This window comes from Rhea americana, unplaced genomic scaffold, assembly GCF_003343005.1.
Source record: "Rhea americana isolate MKP2758 unplaced genomic scaffold, rheAme1 scaffold_393, whole genome shotgun sequence".
Classification (NCBI taxonomy): domain Eukaryota; kingdom Metazoa; phylum Chordata; class Aves; order Rheiformes; family Rheidae; genus Rhea; species Rhea americana.
Genome location: NW_028186527.1, coordinates 355,579 through 373,359, shown reverse-complemented (window position 1 = coordinate 373,359; position 17,781 = coordinate 355,579). Strand labels below are relative to the sequence as shown.

Here is a 17,781-nt window from a genome sequence, read left to right as displayed (position 1 = left end):
GATCAACAAATAAGGTTACTTAAAGTTTCTTGTTTATCGTGTTTCCTTTCATACACAAGCTTACTCATAATGTGAGTCAACTGTATCAGGAGAATTTATCAGTCCTACAATATTCCTTCTTTAATTTCTGCAGAGCTGAAATAATTCGATGGGATGAAGAAGCTGAGTCTAAACGCTCTAAGGACTTTGACTTGGGTTATTTAAAAGAAATCTCCCATGCAGAAGATTGTATTCCTAAGCATTGTCATCACCATTCAAAATCTGATAATATGGGGAGTCCTGTTGAAAAGCTCAACTCTAACTACTACAATGATCTCAGACAAGTCTTCCTCCACCTGCAGCCCTAAGGAAGTTAAATCTTTTCTGTGTGCCCATTTTCTAGATGGAGTCATCACGGAGGGGGTGAATTCCACATCTCCATCATGAAGCCACTGTAAACCTCTTGATCTTTGATTTTAAAATGCATTGACTGAGCTTCTTCAATCCTGAAGAGAAGGAAAAGTCCAACAAAATACAGGCATTAACAAAGAAGGCTTTCACTGACTGGCTTGCCTATCACCCCTGGAGCTGCTCCAAAACCATTTACATGTAGAAGAATCACAGAATCACAGAATGGTTGAGGTTKGAAGGAACCTCTGGTATCCTTGCATCCAGGTAGCTTTTGAATATCTCCAGARAARGAGACTCCACAGCCTCTCTGGGTAACCTGTTCCAGGGCTCAGTCACCCTCACAGTAAAGAATTTTTTCCTCATATTTAGATAGAATTTCCTGTGTTTCAGTTTGTGCCTGTTGCCTCTTGTCCTCTCACCGGACACCACTGAAAAGAGTCTGGCCCCATCCTTTTAACACCTTCTCTTCAGATACTTACACACATTGATAAGRTCCCCTCTTAGGCTTCTCTTCTCCAGGCTAAACAGGCCCAACTCTCCTGGCCTTTCCTCATGAGAYGCTCCAGTGCCCTAATCATCTTTGTAACCCTCCACTGGACTKTCTCCAGTAGCGCCATGTCTCTCTTGTATTGCAGAGGCCAGAACTGGATGCAGTACTCCAGGTGTGGCCTCACCAGGGCTGAGTAGAGGGGCAGGATCATCTCCCTTGACGTGTTGGCTACACTCTTCTTAATGTACCCCAGGAGACCATAAGCCTTCGTGGCCACTAGGGCACATTGCTGGCTCATAGTCACTTTGTTGTCCACCAGCGCTCCCAAGTCCTTTTGTGCAGAGCTGCTTTCCAGAAGGTCAGCCCTCAGCTTGTACTGGTACCTAGGGTTATTGCTCCTGAGGTGCAGGACTCTGCACTTGCCCTTGTTGAACCTCAAGAGGTTCGTCTTTGCCCRACTCTCCAGTCTGTCRAGGTCTCTTTGAATGGCAGCAGAGTCTTCTGGTGTATCAGCCACTCCTCCCAGCTTGGCATCATCAGCAAACTTGCTGAAGAGGCACTCTGACTCTTCATCCACATTATTGATGGAGAAGTTGAACAGAATAGGATCCAGTACTGAGCCCTGGGGGACTCCACTAGCCACAGGCCTCCAACTATGCGCTGCTGATGACAACTCTCTGAGCTCTGCCTTTCAGCCAGTTCTCAGTCCACCTCACTGTCTGCTCATCTATCCYGCACTTCTCCAGAAGCCTTTTTAACTGGAGTGCAGAACAAGAGCAAATGGGAAGACAAAGCATCTGTATAAATGCACAAGGATCATCTCCTTCCTATGTTTCCTGTAATGCTTAGGACATCCTCCTCCTAAAACACACATGCACTGTTTTATTTCATCTAGTACTTCACATATACAACACTTATTTCCACAAGTGACTCTTCTGCCTTCCCAGACCCACACCTTTTTTTCATAAGCTGTCTTGATCTCATTTTGGACTCCATCACTCATCAGGATTATTTTCAGGTAAGTGCCTCTGTGATTTTTTTCAGTTCTGCCTCTGGAAAGAATGCCTGTCTCAATGGTGACAAAACTGTCTCATTCGCCTTTAAAAATCTTCTTTGAGATTTACTGCATGTTCTGCAGTAAGAATAATTTTTTTAGGTGATTGTGGGAGGAAGTTTGAGAGTAGGTCCAAATCTAACATTCATCATGCTATAATTTGGCTTATCCTTGGCTCTGTGGGTCTTACTTTTCTTGGACTGACTGTTGAGCAAAACCCAGCCTTGAATGAGAGGACACTCTTTTGTCCCTTATTTTCCTACAAACTGTGCCTCTGGAGGTTCCTAGTCTTTTCTTTCTGATTTGTTTCTGCTTTCCTAGACAGAATTTCCAGCTAGCTCAAGAGCTTCACCTATGCAGTTAATACAGAGGAGTAGATTATAACTGTAGTCTTTCTCACTTAGGTTAATTCCCTTAGCACAGCACAAAGCCTTGAATTTCCCTAAACAGCAACGTAACTGTTCTCACAGACCTTACAGAAACTTGGTAACTTTGTGAAACTCCACTGCTCTATCACATTTGAATAAAACTGACAGAATTGGCCTCAAAAGTTAGGATGGAAGGGATAGGCACAGTAAGTTTTTATAATCTTGATTTCTTTGTTCAAAGGATCTGGCAAAAGCTCCTAATGRACATTTTGACTGAGATTTTCAGTCAACTTGGCTTGGTTGTGCCATGATTGAAAAAGGGGAAACTGGTCGAAAGAACAAAAAACACAAAGCATTGTATTATAAAGGCAAACAAAGAGGGTGTGGGACATCCTTTTTGAAGAAACTTCTGTAAAACTAGGATGTCGGAAAGAGAGGCAGCAGTTTCCCAAGTGTACTAAATGCTTGTAGACAGAACAGCCAGGAGTCAGACAAGCTGAAGTATAAAACTGAGGAAACTRACTGAATTTTTTTGCTGGTCTTCAACAAAGCACAGAACTGAAAATATGAAAAAAAAAGTTATCAATATTCAGATATGTTTGCAAATAGAGGGGAACACTCGTGTGTGATAGACAAAAAACACGCTATCAAGCTGTTCATTATATAATTTTAAGCCTTATCTTTGTGTTTGCTGGCTGAATACTGTCCTCTTTGCACAGGAGAATGAGGAAGACTATTCCTATGTTGTTCTACCTAGGAATACATACAGAGATGAAGAGAGAAACAAGAAGTTATTCTGGTCTTTCAGCATAGATCTTTACATGTACTTTTTCCCCAATGAGATTGTTCAAGCCTCTCTAGCCCTATTGGATGCTGAATATACAGTCACAAACTTCAGTGGCAATAAAGATATGAGGACAAAGGTTCACTACAACCATACCTCATACAGAAGTCTTACAGTTCTTACTATTCAGGTAAGAAATCATACTTTTACTTAATCCATAAATAAAGAAAACATTGCATTTACAATGATATTTCAATTAGTTCATATGGATTTAATGGGTTGCACTGACATGAATGAACTTGCCTGATGGAGTTACATTGTTGCTGGTTTTAGATGGGAATATCTCTCTCTGAGAGCACTTTTAGCTATCTAGTAACTGGAGATGTGAGGGGTAAAATAATAATAAAATGAATAGAAAGGCTGAGGAAATCATGAGGGTTTGTTGTTGATAGAGAAGACTGAGGAATACTTTTGATAAAAGTATTAAGTACATAAAAGTCATCTTCAGAAAGAAAAGTGAATGTGCTATTTTTYATGTTTAAATGAATGTGAGAAGTTATGACCATAGAAGAATTTTCTCAGGATAATGATACTTAAATCCTTGAATAGTTGTATGCTTACAAAAACTCTATTAGGAGCTTTTAAAAGCCTGTTAAAAACTATCAGGAAAATCTTTGTTAAAATCCCTAGCAACCAAAATTTCTACTATTCTACAACTGCCAGACTCCAGAGAATGCATGTCCTGGGATAGAAGAATCTGTATTGAAACATTGTAGCAGCATAGGTTTTTAACWGAAAAAATATTGTTCAGTAGAAGACAGGAAAAGGTGCTTGCATTTCCTACTGTTCAATTTTTATAGGCTTGCTGGTATGTATTAGCATGGGAAAAACAAAAYCAGCAACACATTTTACAGAAAGAAAGCCCCAATAATAATAATTTTTAAAGTGTAGTCCTTGATTTAGTTATGTTATGCCATTTCAACTCACTGGTCAGCTCAAGTTACAAACCTTCAACATGAGTATGCTCTAGGATTAGCTCAATAGTAATTTTGAGAGCCAAGATTCTGAGTGGAAGTTTGACAGCTTACCATTTGTTAAGCTATGAAGTTTCTCTTTAAATCACTGAGGTAAGCCAACAGGAAGACCAATACAGTAATATTTCTTGTTCCTAGGAATTTTTCCATGAGGGTTTTTTTCAGTAAGAAAGGGGAAAAAAAACAATAGTCTGGTAATATTGATAGAGAAGATGAGATGCTTTTAACTCTTCACTAAAAGGAGAAAGTTGCCAGTGAAAGTAATGGAGATTTTATGGAAGACAGAGGTAAGTATGAACAGATGAATAGAGCAGGCGAAGTGTATGTCTTCTGCACCACTCACTGTATGTAGAAAAATTTAGTAGGAAGATATAGAAGGAAAAGATGCTTTGCAATCCTCTTTGCTTTTGACAGTATCAAATCCATTATCCATAAGTTTATTCTCATTTTTCCCTATTGTGTTGAGTTCTCTCTACGCTTACACTTGTTATTTTGACTCGAACATGTGAAGAGACCAAAGGAATCCTACCAAAAGAGTCAAAGAATTTCACCTGGAAGTTTTGCTTTTGTCCCTGTTGATTAGGAAGCCTGGATATTGATGGGTTCCCAGTTGCAGTGGTTGACAGCTATTCACATATTGACTTTTCAACACATACCACATCTGATCGCAGGTAAAGATAATTCCACTTTGAATATATGTTAATACATCATCTTCTTTCTGCCAAGGTTCATGGAAATATGGAAGTAAAAAATAATGAGTATACATTCTTTGTCTTTTTTTTTCTTTTTCTTTTTAACTTGGATGACATATGAGGCTTAAAATACTTACCGARTATAAGCATGCGGTGCAGTCTGTGACATGTTAAACCTAGAAGATATGATAGGGCCTGCAGGAAATTTATGACCCTCTAATGAACGAGGGCCAAGTGGGATACTTCAGGGTAAGTAAGTCAGATAGCACCAGACACCTTGGTGTAATCAACTGAATTGTGCCCAAGGTAGTCAGTTCACAGATTTTACTACCCACTTTTAGATCTCCACAAAGTAGCCCATGCATAAACATCTACTAGTATTTTAAATATGGCAGAGTTTTCTCTTTGCCCCTAGCTGCTTTAAAAGAGAACAAACGTACTGTATACTGTGTTCTACATCTGCCAGTCCTGTGTCTAGGGTATCTCAAGGCATCAAAGATGTCACAAGATCATATTTTCTGGCAACTGTATCCCATGAAAAGAACAATTAATTTGAATTTAGAGAGATTTTCAATGAATAAGGGTAGGTTTCTACTACAGGATGAACAGAACAGTCTCTGTCTCCATTATCTATACTAGGAATTTAGTCAACTGAAATGTAAACATTTCCTTATGGACAACTATATTTAGGTGCCCTATTCTGACCCTGAATCCCATTCTCTGTGAATTATTGAGGAGTCTAACCACAAATATCTAGTGCCATTGTAAATACTTTACTGTATCTGGTATTTCTTGTCAAATGGAGCTGGAAAAATAATGATTTGAGATTGATGTAGATTTGTGTCCTTCAGATTTGGTAAGATGTCATACCTTACAGTATAGGAAATTCTTATGCTAAGATATCTGAATTATTTCCTGGATGTTGCATGGTAGATTGTTAACATGCCATAAAATAAAGTCAAGCCGCTATGACATGACTTCTTTGAAAGTCCATGCTGGATGTTATATATTATTTTGTCATTTCCAAGGTGCCCTCCTTCCATTCCAGTATCTTTCTTCAACTGCTATAAAATGTCCTAATTTTCCCTTTTTCTTCCTTTCCAACATAAATATTGTGAGTGGGATTCATCTCATATAGCTTTAGAAGTATCAAATTTGGATATCCATCTTCAAAGCAGTCACCTAGGTTTCTCCATTAAAATAAATAAATAAATAAATAAATAAAACTCAGGACCAGAAAGTCATTGGTCCTTTTACAAAGGTTATGATTATTTCATATCTGAAACTGCCTGTCTGCCTTCACCATATAGCTATCTTGCATATCCTAAGACATTTCAAATGACACTAGGTACTATTGTTTAGACAACTGAATCCCACCTAGCCATTTTTGTTTGATAAATTCTGCATCCTATGCTTGACCTCTTACAGACTTTCCAATGTTCACCCATTTTCCATGTTTTTGCATTAGTAGTCACTAATGCCTGCGGACTTGCTTCAGTTAGTGTTCAAATTGCTGAAGGACAGATTTCATGAGCCTCACATTATCTGAACATTATTTGGTTGCTTATGTAATCTGTCACGTTATTTTTTTATTTTTCTTTTGTGTTCCTCTCCTATTGATACGGTTATTTGTTCTATTAGTTGCCTGAATTAGGGCCACATAAAATGTGAAATGTACAAACATAAACAACTGAAAGAGGGAGATTTTGCAATTATGTCTCCATATAGGTCAATTCGTAAGCTCTCTTCCTTATACTTCAGTCACTGGAGTCATTGGAGAAGGGGTCATTCTGCCTTGCCATGTGGTAGCAGAGCACATTCCTGAGATATTTTCTGTCCAGTGGATATTTAATGAACAATATGAAAAAATAACTGTGAGCAGATATGATGAAAAAAACAAAAAAGAGACACAAGATGAGAGATACCAAGGCAGAACAGAGTTTTTCCACAGTGAATTTAGAGCTGGAAACATGTCTCTGCACTTGAAGAATGTCAAGAACTCTGACAAAGGATCATATACTTGTGTGGTCTCTTTTGACAACCAGCACTACGATGTGCTCATTGAACTGGAAGTGGCAGGTCAGTGGCTATTCTCTCTTGTATGGTATGCGAAGAGCTGAACAGGAACATATATGTATCAATATCTGACTGAGGGAATCATCACATAATTTATTTTTAATATAATTTGATTGATTATCTGTGTTTATGGAAGGAATGTGAGATATGTTTGATTCAAGACAGTTCTCTCTAAATTAATGGCTGTATCAGATATCTGAGGTAAGATCTAGCTCCAGTTTTAGATACCTGCATTTAGGTACCTGAATACATGCATCTGCATGTGAGCTGTTAATTTAATTTCCTTTATACTCAATGGAAACCTAGTCAGTAAATTCAGGGAAGTCTACAATTATTTAGCTGATAAATGTAAAGTTAAATTCAGGCTTCTGCTGTGTAACTACCCATGACTAAACCAGTTGTATAGGCTTTCTACAAAGTCAGCATAGTCAATGGTACACACACTTATTGAGTCCATTTAGTCTCGTACCAGTACCTTACTGCTCATATTGCTGCACAGCCATGGCAAGAAAGCAAGGTAGTACATAGACCTTCACTGTTGCAGTTTCCATTTCAGTGCATTAATAGAYATACATCTGGTAGCTTAAGTTAGTGTGATTGCCTTGGAAAAGAACAAATATTTCTTACTCTTTCCCTGCTACAGAAGAATAAATTTATACTAGCTAAGTGTGGTGGGTGTGACTTTCAGCCCCTTTAAATAGTAAAATTAGACAAGACTTTCTCAAATATGGAGTCCATTCCCCTACTGTTCTACACAATCATGACACAAGATCTCAATGAACAAAAAGGAAGATGAGCCATTTTAAAGCCAGAGAAGATACATCTCTTACTCTGCATGGAAGACTTTTCAAAATCTCTCTTCTCTGAGCATTAAGGAACAACTTCTGATATCAAGAAAATGAGCTGTGAGAYATTTTTTTGACAGTAGAATTCATCTGTACCATGCCAGTAATAGCTAAACTTGCAATAGTGAGCCTGGCACTAATATTTGCTGTTTTCAGGGACAGATTGCATTATTTGTTCATAGACTTCCTACAATCCACTATTACTTAWGATTTTATAGATTTTTTTTTTAATTTTACTGGCAGTCTCCATGCAGAACTGGTGTCCCCATTTAGTATTATCTGTTGTACTGTCCATTAAGTGTTTCCTTACTCTCAATTTGATAGACTCTGACCAAGAAGAACTACTGACCATAAAGAAAGCAACTTCAGGGCCTAAGTCTCTATCATATTTTAAGTTCAGGAAAGTCTTTTTATGTAATCTCATGCAAATTTTWAAAAAAGTGTTAAATTCAAGTGATTCCCTTAAAAAATGGACCATTTTCCACACTCAGTACTGCTTAAAATGTAGAATATGTATGGTTTTCCCTTAGCTAGAGGTGATGTGCCTTCCATTTTCCTGAGGAGCTATGTGAAGCAGGGTATCAGCCTCACTTGCCACACAGAAGGGTGGCTTCCTGAACCTCGGGTGATTTGGCTGGATGGTCAAGGACAGATCCGGAAGGAACTATCAACCACGAAGATAACAATGATGCCTGCAGGCCTATACAGTGTCATAACTTCCATGAACCTGGAACCAGGATCTGATATGGAAGTCTCTTGCAGGATAGTTAACAATCTGTTAAACACAACGAGTGAGTCCCGAGTCCTGATTTCAGGTGAGTGAACTTCAGATAGACTGTCTGCTAAATGAAAATGATTCCATTTTTATGTCGTGAGATATCCTGAAGATGTATCCAAAAATCAGTGTGTAGTGTTGGAGAAGTTTATGGGAGCTGCAATCATCATCCACCTTTTTCCTTTCACCTAGTTTACTGCACAGCTTTCAATAGAGCTTCCTGAGTCAGGCTCTTATCTGAAAAGGGGGCAGATATTATCAACATTTTCCAAATTCAGTAGAGTGAATTTATTGGTGCTGAATTAAAATGGATTAAAAATACAACTGTATACACATAAAAAAGGCATGTTTCCTCTGTGATAGTTATGCACTCTAAAAGCTTCATTACTGAGAAATATATGACCAGACTGTTTAATAAGTGAACTGGTGTGTTTCACAGTGAAACACAGTGACTGGAGGGCAACCTGTGGAAGCAGGTGTACTTAATCAATGTAACAATGGGGTTCGGCGTAGCCTCCCCTACAACCATTCCTAGGAAAATTCATATAAAACACAAGTTCATCAGCTCCTCAGACTTATCATCCACATCTTGACTTAAAATTTTATTTACAGCTTAAGTATTAATAGAATAAAACTTCTTTTGGTTGTTTTTACAGATGTTTTCTTTCCATCCATTTCCAAATTGCTAGCTGTCTTCCTGGTAATATTATGTCTTAGCATGGTACTTATTTCCTCTACATTCTATAAGCTGAGAAGTAAGTATTTCTTCATATGTTATTTTAGTCAACATATAGCAATATCATAACAGTTGATATTGAAACCTGTGACTGTAACAAAAACTCACAGGCAAAATTGTCAGTGACTGCTTAATAACAAAATTCAAAAGATGGAACAGAAAAGGCATGGGAAAGCACATGTGCTGAGCAAGAAGAAATTCAAATTGCATGTCGTTTTCTCAGATGGCTTTAGGTCTGACAAGARTAGCTTTCCGAGATAAATTGTATGTGTAAGCTCATTTCTGAAAAAATTAGGGAGATAGAGATAACTATAGAAGGTTACCAGTGACAATGGTGCCTATATGACAAACTAGAGAACTGAGTTCTGTCTATATTGCTCTAGAATAACATGTACAGAAGTTTTTTCTTGCTTTTTTCTTTTTTAATCAGGTAACCACAAGAAAACAGTAAAATCAGGTAAGTAATGAAAAAGATGAAAGTGAATATTATGAAAATATACTAGGTGTACAGTTTATTTATATTAAATTAAAGAACTAATTTGCAGTCCTAGCTGTATCTAGAAGTTTCACAGAATCACAGAAGACTTGAAGTTGGAAGGGACTTCTGGAAATCATCTGGTCCAACTACCTGCTTAAGCAGGGTCAGCTAGCCCATGAAAATATCAAGTCAGATTTTGAGCATCTCCAAGGGTGGAGATTCCACATCCTCTGTGGACAACCTGTTCTAATGCTCAATCACCCTCACAGAAAAAAACTCTTTCTTAGATTCAGATGGAACTTCTTGTGCTTTAGTTTGTACTCTTTATCTTTTGTCATGTCACTGGGCACCAGTGAAAAGAGTCTGGCCCCAGCCACTTTATATCCTCCTATTCGATATCTATAAACATTTCTAAGATCCTCCCCTGAGCCTTCTCTTCTCCAGACTGAACAGTTCCAGCTCTTTCAGCCTTTCCTCATATGAGAGATCCTCCAGTATCTTCATCATTTTATGGTCTTTTGCTGGACTCAATTCAGTWGCTTCATGTCTCTCTTGTACTGGGAAGCCCAGAACTGGACGTGGTACTCCGGATATGATCTTACCAGCATTGAGTAGAGAGGCTGCTCTTCCTAATGCAGACCAAGATATCACTGACCTTCTTTGTGATGAGCRCACTTTGCACTTGCTCTGAGTCAATTTGAGTGGCCTGCGTTCWACTTGTTCTCTGCCTGGTCACTGAGGTTGTTCTCCAAGAAGCTGCTCTCCAGCTGCTCAGCCCTGAGCCTGAACTGATACATGGCGTTTCAGGGTTTTTCATTTTATTTTTGCACATGCAAAGTGATAAGATCCAATATGAGTTCTTTCAGCTGTGCCTTATAAACAGAGCCTATTTCCTTTTCTCATTAAAGCCTAGTCATTACCATATGCTAACTGACATACTGTACCATATCATTCATATTTAGATTTCCTTTGTAATTGTTCCAGAGTTAGCTAAGGGATCAAAAGTTCCTTTGATTCTTTAGAATAGGAAAAACTAAATGAATTAATAGAATCAAAAGCAACTCAAGTATCCAATTTAAGGCCTATCATAAGACTCTAAAAGTAGGAGAGGTTTACCCAGTGGGTACTTTTCCCTGGTCCTGATGCCAGTTGGCATGGCATAGCTCACATCCACTGCRTTTAACTCTCCTGTTCATCAGGATAAAATATTCATATTCAAACCATCTATTGGCAATGGCTTGTGCCTCATGTCGTCTCTCAAAACAACATCTGTCTGTTGTTTGGAAGAGTATCAACAGATTCATGTCATAACCATGTCAAAGASTATTCTAACAAATGAATTACATGAATAGTTGTGTTTCCTGAGGTGCATCTGGCCTTACTCCCTCAAACTATTTAGAAGTTAAGGATGCATGTATCCATGGGGTCAAAAAGTATTTATTCGCAATCTCTGAACCTGAAGCTACAGCTAAAATGAGACTCACCCAGGAAAGACTGAATTTCTCAAAGTATTTCATGTTATCACTCTCTCTCTCTCTCTCTCTYTTTTTTCTTTTTAATTTCCTTTAGCAATCAGCAATGTCTTAGTTTATGAGTAAAGTCTCTGGTCTAACAAGAAGCCACAGGATGTTTATTAGGTTAAAATAGACAAAAGTCTTAACTCCACTTATTTCAGTTGACACTTAATTTTCTCTGTTGAAGGACAAGGGAGTTTTATAAGAATAAGCAACATTGTGATCTAATTTTCTTTATTTTTTCAGTAAAAGTGAAGATGGCAATGGAAGAAGGTAAAAGTCTTTTGCATTTGAAATGATGCTAAGATATTCAAAGATAACTAAGATGTAAATCAAGGGAGGCAATATTTAAATGCATGCTGATTTTCAAGGTATTAATTGCAGGAGAAACAGCACTTTTCAATGTTAAGGAAAAAGTGACAACCATATACAGTATAATGAAGGCTGTAGATGCTTGTGAAGAAACAACTTGGGCCAGCAGTGACCTCTTTGATAACTCAGCCCTGATCACTCCTGTTCAATGCRACTTTCTTTTCAAGCTTCTAGCACTCCATCTCTTCTAAGTGATTACTCTTCTGCCTTTTTCAAGACTATTCAGACCGATCCTTAGTCAGCCGAGTGAACCTCTGCATCCCATTAACTTTATTCATGAATCTGTACTGACAATAATAGGAGCCTACAGCTCAATCCACTTGCTTGCATACAGGTGTATTTGCGATGCTCTTGGATATCCCACTTAACTCCTAGTAGCCACCTGGGAAGAAAGCAAATATGTCATAGATTTTGGATGGTATTTGACGGTCTGTGCAGAGATGTCAGACACCCTCGAGCATCCCAGCTATCTGTACGCAAGGAAATGAGTCATGCCTTTAATGTCTAGGCTCCCATGGCAAYCAGTGGGCATCTTCATGATGCAATCAGATACATCTAAGGAGGGATTYAGTTGCTTTTCATTGCCATTTCAGACACTCTTTGTTATTTGGGACACCAGGGCATGGCTACCAGCACTAACAGAGAATCAGCAGAAAATCAGAGCCCTACTGGAGAGGTACCTATGTGCCAGCTGGGATACTCCACAGCATGCCAAATGCAGTAGGTTCCTATTTGTGGGCTACAGTTAAAATAAAGTTAGAGTTTGGGATGGATTCATGGATTACACTGTTGAAATTCCTCTGGATTTACACTTACTAAACTAAAAGGAGTTAAGACAATGAAAATAGCTATACACCACAGATATATGTGCTGTAAGGTTATGCAGTTTTTATGTTTACCTTATTAAAGCCATCAAGCCAGTTTGTCACAGACCTTACACTGATATCTACATTCTGTATTTTCTAGAAAAAGAACAGCTGAAGTCAATGTTAGGTAAGATACTTAAGTTGTTTATTGCATTTATTTGTCTTTGTGCTACTRATACGCTCAAATGTTTTTGTCTAGCAACTGGGTCTGATGGCACTCAATGTGTTGAAGTACCTAAAATTAAAAGCAGTAATAAACTGAATCAACAGAATTCTCATTGAAATACTTGAGGGCATAGTCTGAGATACTTACTTTTCTCTTTTCAAAAGAAGACCTTAGGTATTGTAGAGATTTTTTTGTGTGCTTAGCTGTAAAACAATCTAACAGAAAGCATATTGGAATGAYGTATTTTTCGCAGAAGTGATGCAGGTTTAACAATGAAGCTTTGTGGAATACCATATAAAAGTCCAGTTTATAACTTTTAATTTCCATTTTATACCCAATAGCAACCCCGTTAACCTCATTTCTTTTCTTCTTTTCTGTGTGCTGAACATTTTAGAGAGAGAGAAAACCACAAATAAAACAGGTAAATCTCATTTTAACAAAACCAAATTGAGGATGGATGCAGTCCTGCCACAGTATAACTAAGCTAGTACGTTTAATTACCTTGTTTTTCTACTTTTAATCACTTCTCAAAGATGTGATTAGAGGTGACTATAATACAAAGAGGCCAATGATATTTATCTCCATCCCTTCACACACAGAGTATGTTGTGCCTGTGTTATTGCGTGGATCATGGTCCACCGATCTCTCTCAAGGCCGTGCATTAGCTCTTCTTTCTCCCTTCTGTCTGTCTCTGGACATGACTGCAAGTTTCTCAAAATGAGTGCTCGTAGCTCAGATTTCTCATTCTTCCTTTTTCCTCTTTTCAGTGGGGGTCTTTCTATGCCAACTCAGACATAAATTGACTGAAACMACAAACTGAAAACCACAGCTTTTTCACTTTCTCCTCATTGCCACTTTCTCTTTAGCTCTTTCTTCAAGATTTTCTTGCCTGTAAAAAGAGTTGAAGCGCTTTATTTCTTACTTGGCATTTCCAATTAGCTCTCCTTTCATGTTTTTTTTTTAAACCACCTAGCTCATTAGTGCAGTTGTGACCGTAGTAAGCAACTTCAGCTTTTCTGTTTGCCTCATATTCCTCACAAATCTCTTACTGACTCCTTAAAAAAAAAAAAAAAAAAAAAAAAAAAAAAAAAACTTCTTTCCATCTAGTGATGACTTAAGGTTCAATAACTTATATATATAAATAACCTATTTCTATTTTGAAATCTTTTTTCTTCTTATTATCCTTCCTGTCCCCCTTCTCTTCAGAACCTTGAAATTTATAAGAATTTTAATCAAGTGTCTCATAGTTACATTCAGATTGAAGTTATATATTGAACAAAAAAAAAATACCTGAGGAAAAATAATACAAGTAAMAAACCTATGAAGTTACTCTGCAGTCAGTGKKTTTTTTTATTATTTTTATTATTTTTATTTTATTTTAWCCTTCCTCTCCATCACATGCTGCATAAGATTTGGAGATTATTGGTTTCTACTTTCTCCTATCTATAAAGTAAAGCATATAAGTCATTTGAATTTGTAATGACATATGCAAAATCAGAACTTCTTAGGATTTTCTCAGCTSAGGATTCTGCTAAATTCTTAACAGATCTGGGCAAAAATTAGAACCAGAACATTTAAATGTTACTGATAAAAGGTTGTAATTTCTTTTATCCTACTAATTTAATGACAGAAATTTCACACATACTTATACACACTGTTCCCACAGGGAACAACTGCGAAAATAATTCYGGTGTCATTCTCACAAACCTTATTTATTTTGTCCTTGTGTTTTTAYTTCATTCATTCATGCTATTCTTTTACAGCAAAGTCTGCACTCAGAGAACGCTTTGGTAAGAAAACGCCTCATATATAAATCTTACATTCWTGTCAACCTTCGAAATAATAAGGCAAATGTTTAGGTCTGTGGGTACCATCCTTGAATCCCTGTAAGATTCTGTTCTTTCCTTCAAGAAATATCTCACATGACTTCCTCTCCTGACACTTTGTCTCTTGGCAACAAGTTTTTCTTGCTTAACGTTACAACACAGCTAGAGACATTGTTGATATCTAACAAGCTTTTATCAAAGTAAAGATGAGCTGCAATTCCTTCCAGTAACATAGCACAGCCCGCTGACTTCTGAGACTCATACTTTTCATACAAAGCAAGAGTAGTTAGTTCCAGTCTCCTCTGGTAAAGTCACAAACAAGAAATCTAACTCATGATCTTCTTTAGAAAATGTTCCCAGCACAAGTCTTTTGGATGGAAGTTGATCTACTTTGCTGCTCCTTTAACCTTCTCCCTTTCAAAGAATACATTCCAGGAATACATGGAAACACCAGAGCACTTTGCAGTAGGGAGCTGAAGCTAGTATCAACAGAGTTCAGGAGGCTTACAAAAAGAACTTGAGCTTTTAGTATGCTACAGAAGAGCTCTTCCAGGAAGGATGCAGACTTGTCTTGCCTTCCCAGAAAGTCGGGCACATTAGGATGAGAGCCAATAGGACACACAGAAGCATGCAGGTCAGACACAGGTACAGGAATGAACATCCCTGAGTACACACTGAAAAAACAGTAAGAAAATCAGACCTTCTCTTAAATAATCCCATCTAGCTTCTCCTTCAGCTGGCCCCCGGTTGCTTTAGTAAAAGGTTTGTTGAGCATAATCCTTAGACTACGGTGTAAATGCAGAGCTGAYGAAATCTGAAGGCCCAGTTCTGTCATTCAACATTAGAACACAGATTGAGATATTTAAATAGTTTGAATTAAAAAGACTGCAGGTAAAATTACAGGATTCTGTCATCTTTTATGCTTTGGGATTGTCTGTTTTTTCTGTTTTCTTATTTTTATTTTTATTTTTTTTAATGGAATCACAAAACAAAAAACAAATGTCAGTGACTGGAACACATTTCCCTTTCAGATCAACTTAAAGCTGAGTTGGGTAAGTCGTTTTAAAATGCTAAGTAATTATTAGAAGTGTTGATGCGTTAAGAGGAATAAGATCAATACTGATGCAGAATCACAATGAAGACAATTTCACGTGAGTAGGCTGAAACAGTTTAGTTTGAGAGCTATTTCACTGCCTCATAGATTCATAAAATATTGATGGTCATTTCTTTTTTTCTAGATTTCTGGGAAGCTCAGAGCCACGCAGGTAAGCTGACAGGAAGAATGGTGGGGAAATGGTGTGGCCAGCTCTCTGAGTTACCCTGAAAGTCAGCATCGTGTTTCTAGAGATGTACCAGCCAAGATGGAGTCAAAGGCATGTGCCTTCACTTGGCCTGTTCTAAAGGAAATGAGGCTAAGATGTGTGAGAAGAGGAGTTGTTGAAAGGCGTCAAAGTATGAATGCAATGTCAATGTAGGAGGGGGCAATTCTGGAGAAGACAGATAGTCATGTGGAAAGGGAAAGAGAGAGACTTATTCTAGAGTGTGTGGGGAAAGAGCCACTTGGACTTGTGCCCTGAGAGAGGAGAGGCTGTGACAGCTCCTTTGCTCATCAGCATTGGATGCAATGTTTTGGGGAATGTTTGAAGTCTTTGCTGAATCAAAGTAGCACTGCTCAGTTCCTGGAACATTTCATCTCCTTGTGCCTTGCGGATTAAAAGGTCTCCAAAGTCACCCTGCTAAGTGGATTATCCTCCTTTTCCCTTCCAGTATCCATTACTGTGAATCCAGCTGGCCGAGACCTAGAGCTCCAAGTGTCTGGAGCACTGGACACCAAGAGCAACAACCCCTCTGAATCTGCTGATCTGAGCACTCCCTCCACAGTCCGCATCCTGGTGGGGCAGGAAGGGTTTGCAGCTGGGAAACACTACTGGGAGGTGGAGGTGGAACAGCAGCAGGACTGGGTGCTGGGGGTAGTGAGGGAGAAAGGGAAACAAGATGTGGGAGGTRTACTTTCCACRGAGGAYTACTGGGCTCTGCACAGATCCCAGGGAGAGCTTTTCTCTAGCAAAACAGACGTTCAGATTGAGAAGAGGCAGCTGCATTATTCAGTGATTGGTGTATTTCTGGACTTGGAGGAAAGGCAAGTCAAATTTTATGAAGCAGTGCAGATGGTGCTCCTGGTAACACTCCCTATAAGCCTTGGAAAGGAAGCGGCAAAAATGTTTTACCCATTTGTACCCAGAAGGGAAGGGGCACTCAAACCTTTTCTTATCCGCCCAGTTAGAATACCTTCTATTTTGGAAAAACTGTGAAAGGAAGTGTTGAATCTAGTTGATTGTAGAATTAAAGCTCTCTGTCCAGAAGCGGGGAAGAGTAAGAGAATAAAATATTCAGGACATTAATAACTATAAAATAAATGGAGTAGGATCAGGGAATAAAACAGGAAAACTAGAAGAATGTAGAACAATGAAAGAAAGTTGCAGTGTCTCAAAAATAGAAAAAAGTGCAAATTGAAACAAAAGATTTTTGTTATATATTTTGGGGGTCTCACACTGAGAGAGCAGAAGAAGTATATAATAGCTGAATTGGGGTAGATGATACTCTTAATTTGGCCAAGAGATGTATTAACCATTACAAAAAAATATGCTATATTAAATAACTTTGGAAAAAATAGATAATTTCCTTCATTGTCATTCCTTCATTTCCTTTCAGAATGATCTAACAAGAATGGATATGAAGTAAACTGATGCTTTAAATAAAGGAAGATTAGAAGAGTTTGATTTTTCAATTTATCAATTCAAATCATTATAGTTGTTAGGAGAATTTTACCTCCTGAATTTGGAGAAATCTTGATACATTCTCTATTGTCTCCTTAACTGAAACATGGTTAGGTTGGGGGGTCGTTTTTTTATTGCCACTCTTATGTGGTTCATACTCAACTCATTCATGCTCTTTCAGCATTTCTGATAATTCTTTGACGAAGATAGCAACCTCTTGACCCAGTACCAGCTTCCCCGAGGGAAAACTAACAATTAGTACTGGTATAGTTAAAGGAGTAATAATTCCCCTGTCTAAGCTGCTAGATTCCTGTATCACTCTTTATACTTAAATACTGTTTGTCAAGAATACATTATGTTCTCTGACCTCTTGAAAGTGTAATACAAATTCCCAGGTGGAGGTTCAACCTAGGGGAATTTTTGAACTGTCATCACCATAAAATTGAACTGGGCTCTTGTTGCTGTCAGGCCTGGCAGAAATAATACAAACAAATAACTGATTTTAGAAGAAACCTACCCTGCCTTACTTGAGTTCCAT

General features: G+C 38.0%; 1 protein-coding gene across 1 annotated transcript; it reads left to right on the top strand.

Annotated features, from left to right (window-relative positions):
• Positions 1-2,490: 2,490 nt before the first annotated feature.
• On the top strand, positions 2,491-16,778 carry LOC146590976 (butyrophilin subfamily 2 member A1-like). Its single transcript, XM_085313697.1, has 14 exons — positions 2,491-2,508; positions 3,022-3,276; positions 4,704-4,791; positions 6,541-6,891; positions 8,264-8,548; positions 9,165-9,263; positions 9,675-9,701; positions 11,483-11,509; positions 12,575-12,601; positions 13,035-13,061; positions 14,404-14,430; positions 15,498-15,518; positions 15,705-15,731; positions 16,234-16,778. The coding sequence occupies exons 1-14, from the start codon at positions 2,491-2,493 to the stop codon at positions 16,776-16,778; spliced, it is 1,824 nt and encodes a 607-aa protein (XP_085169823.1).
• The last annotated feature ends 1,003 nt before the right edge of the window (positions 16,779-17,781 follow it).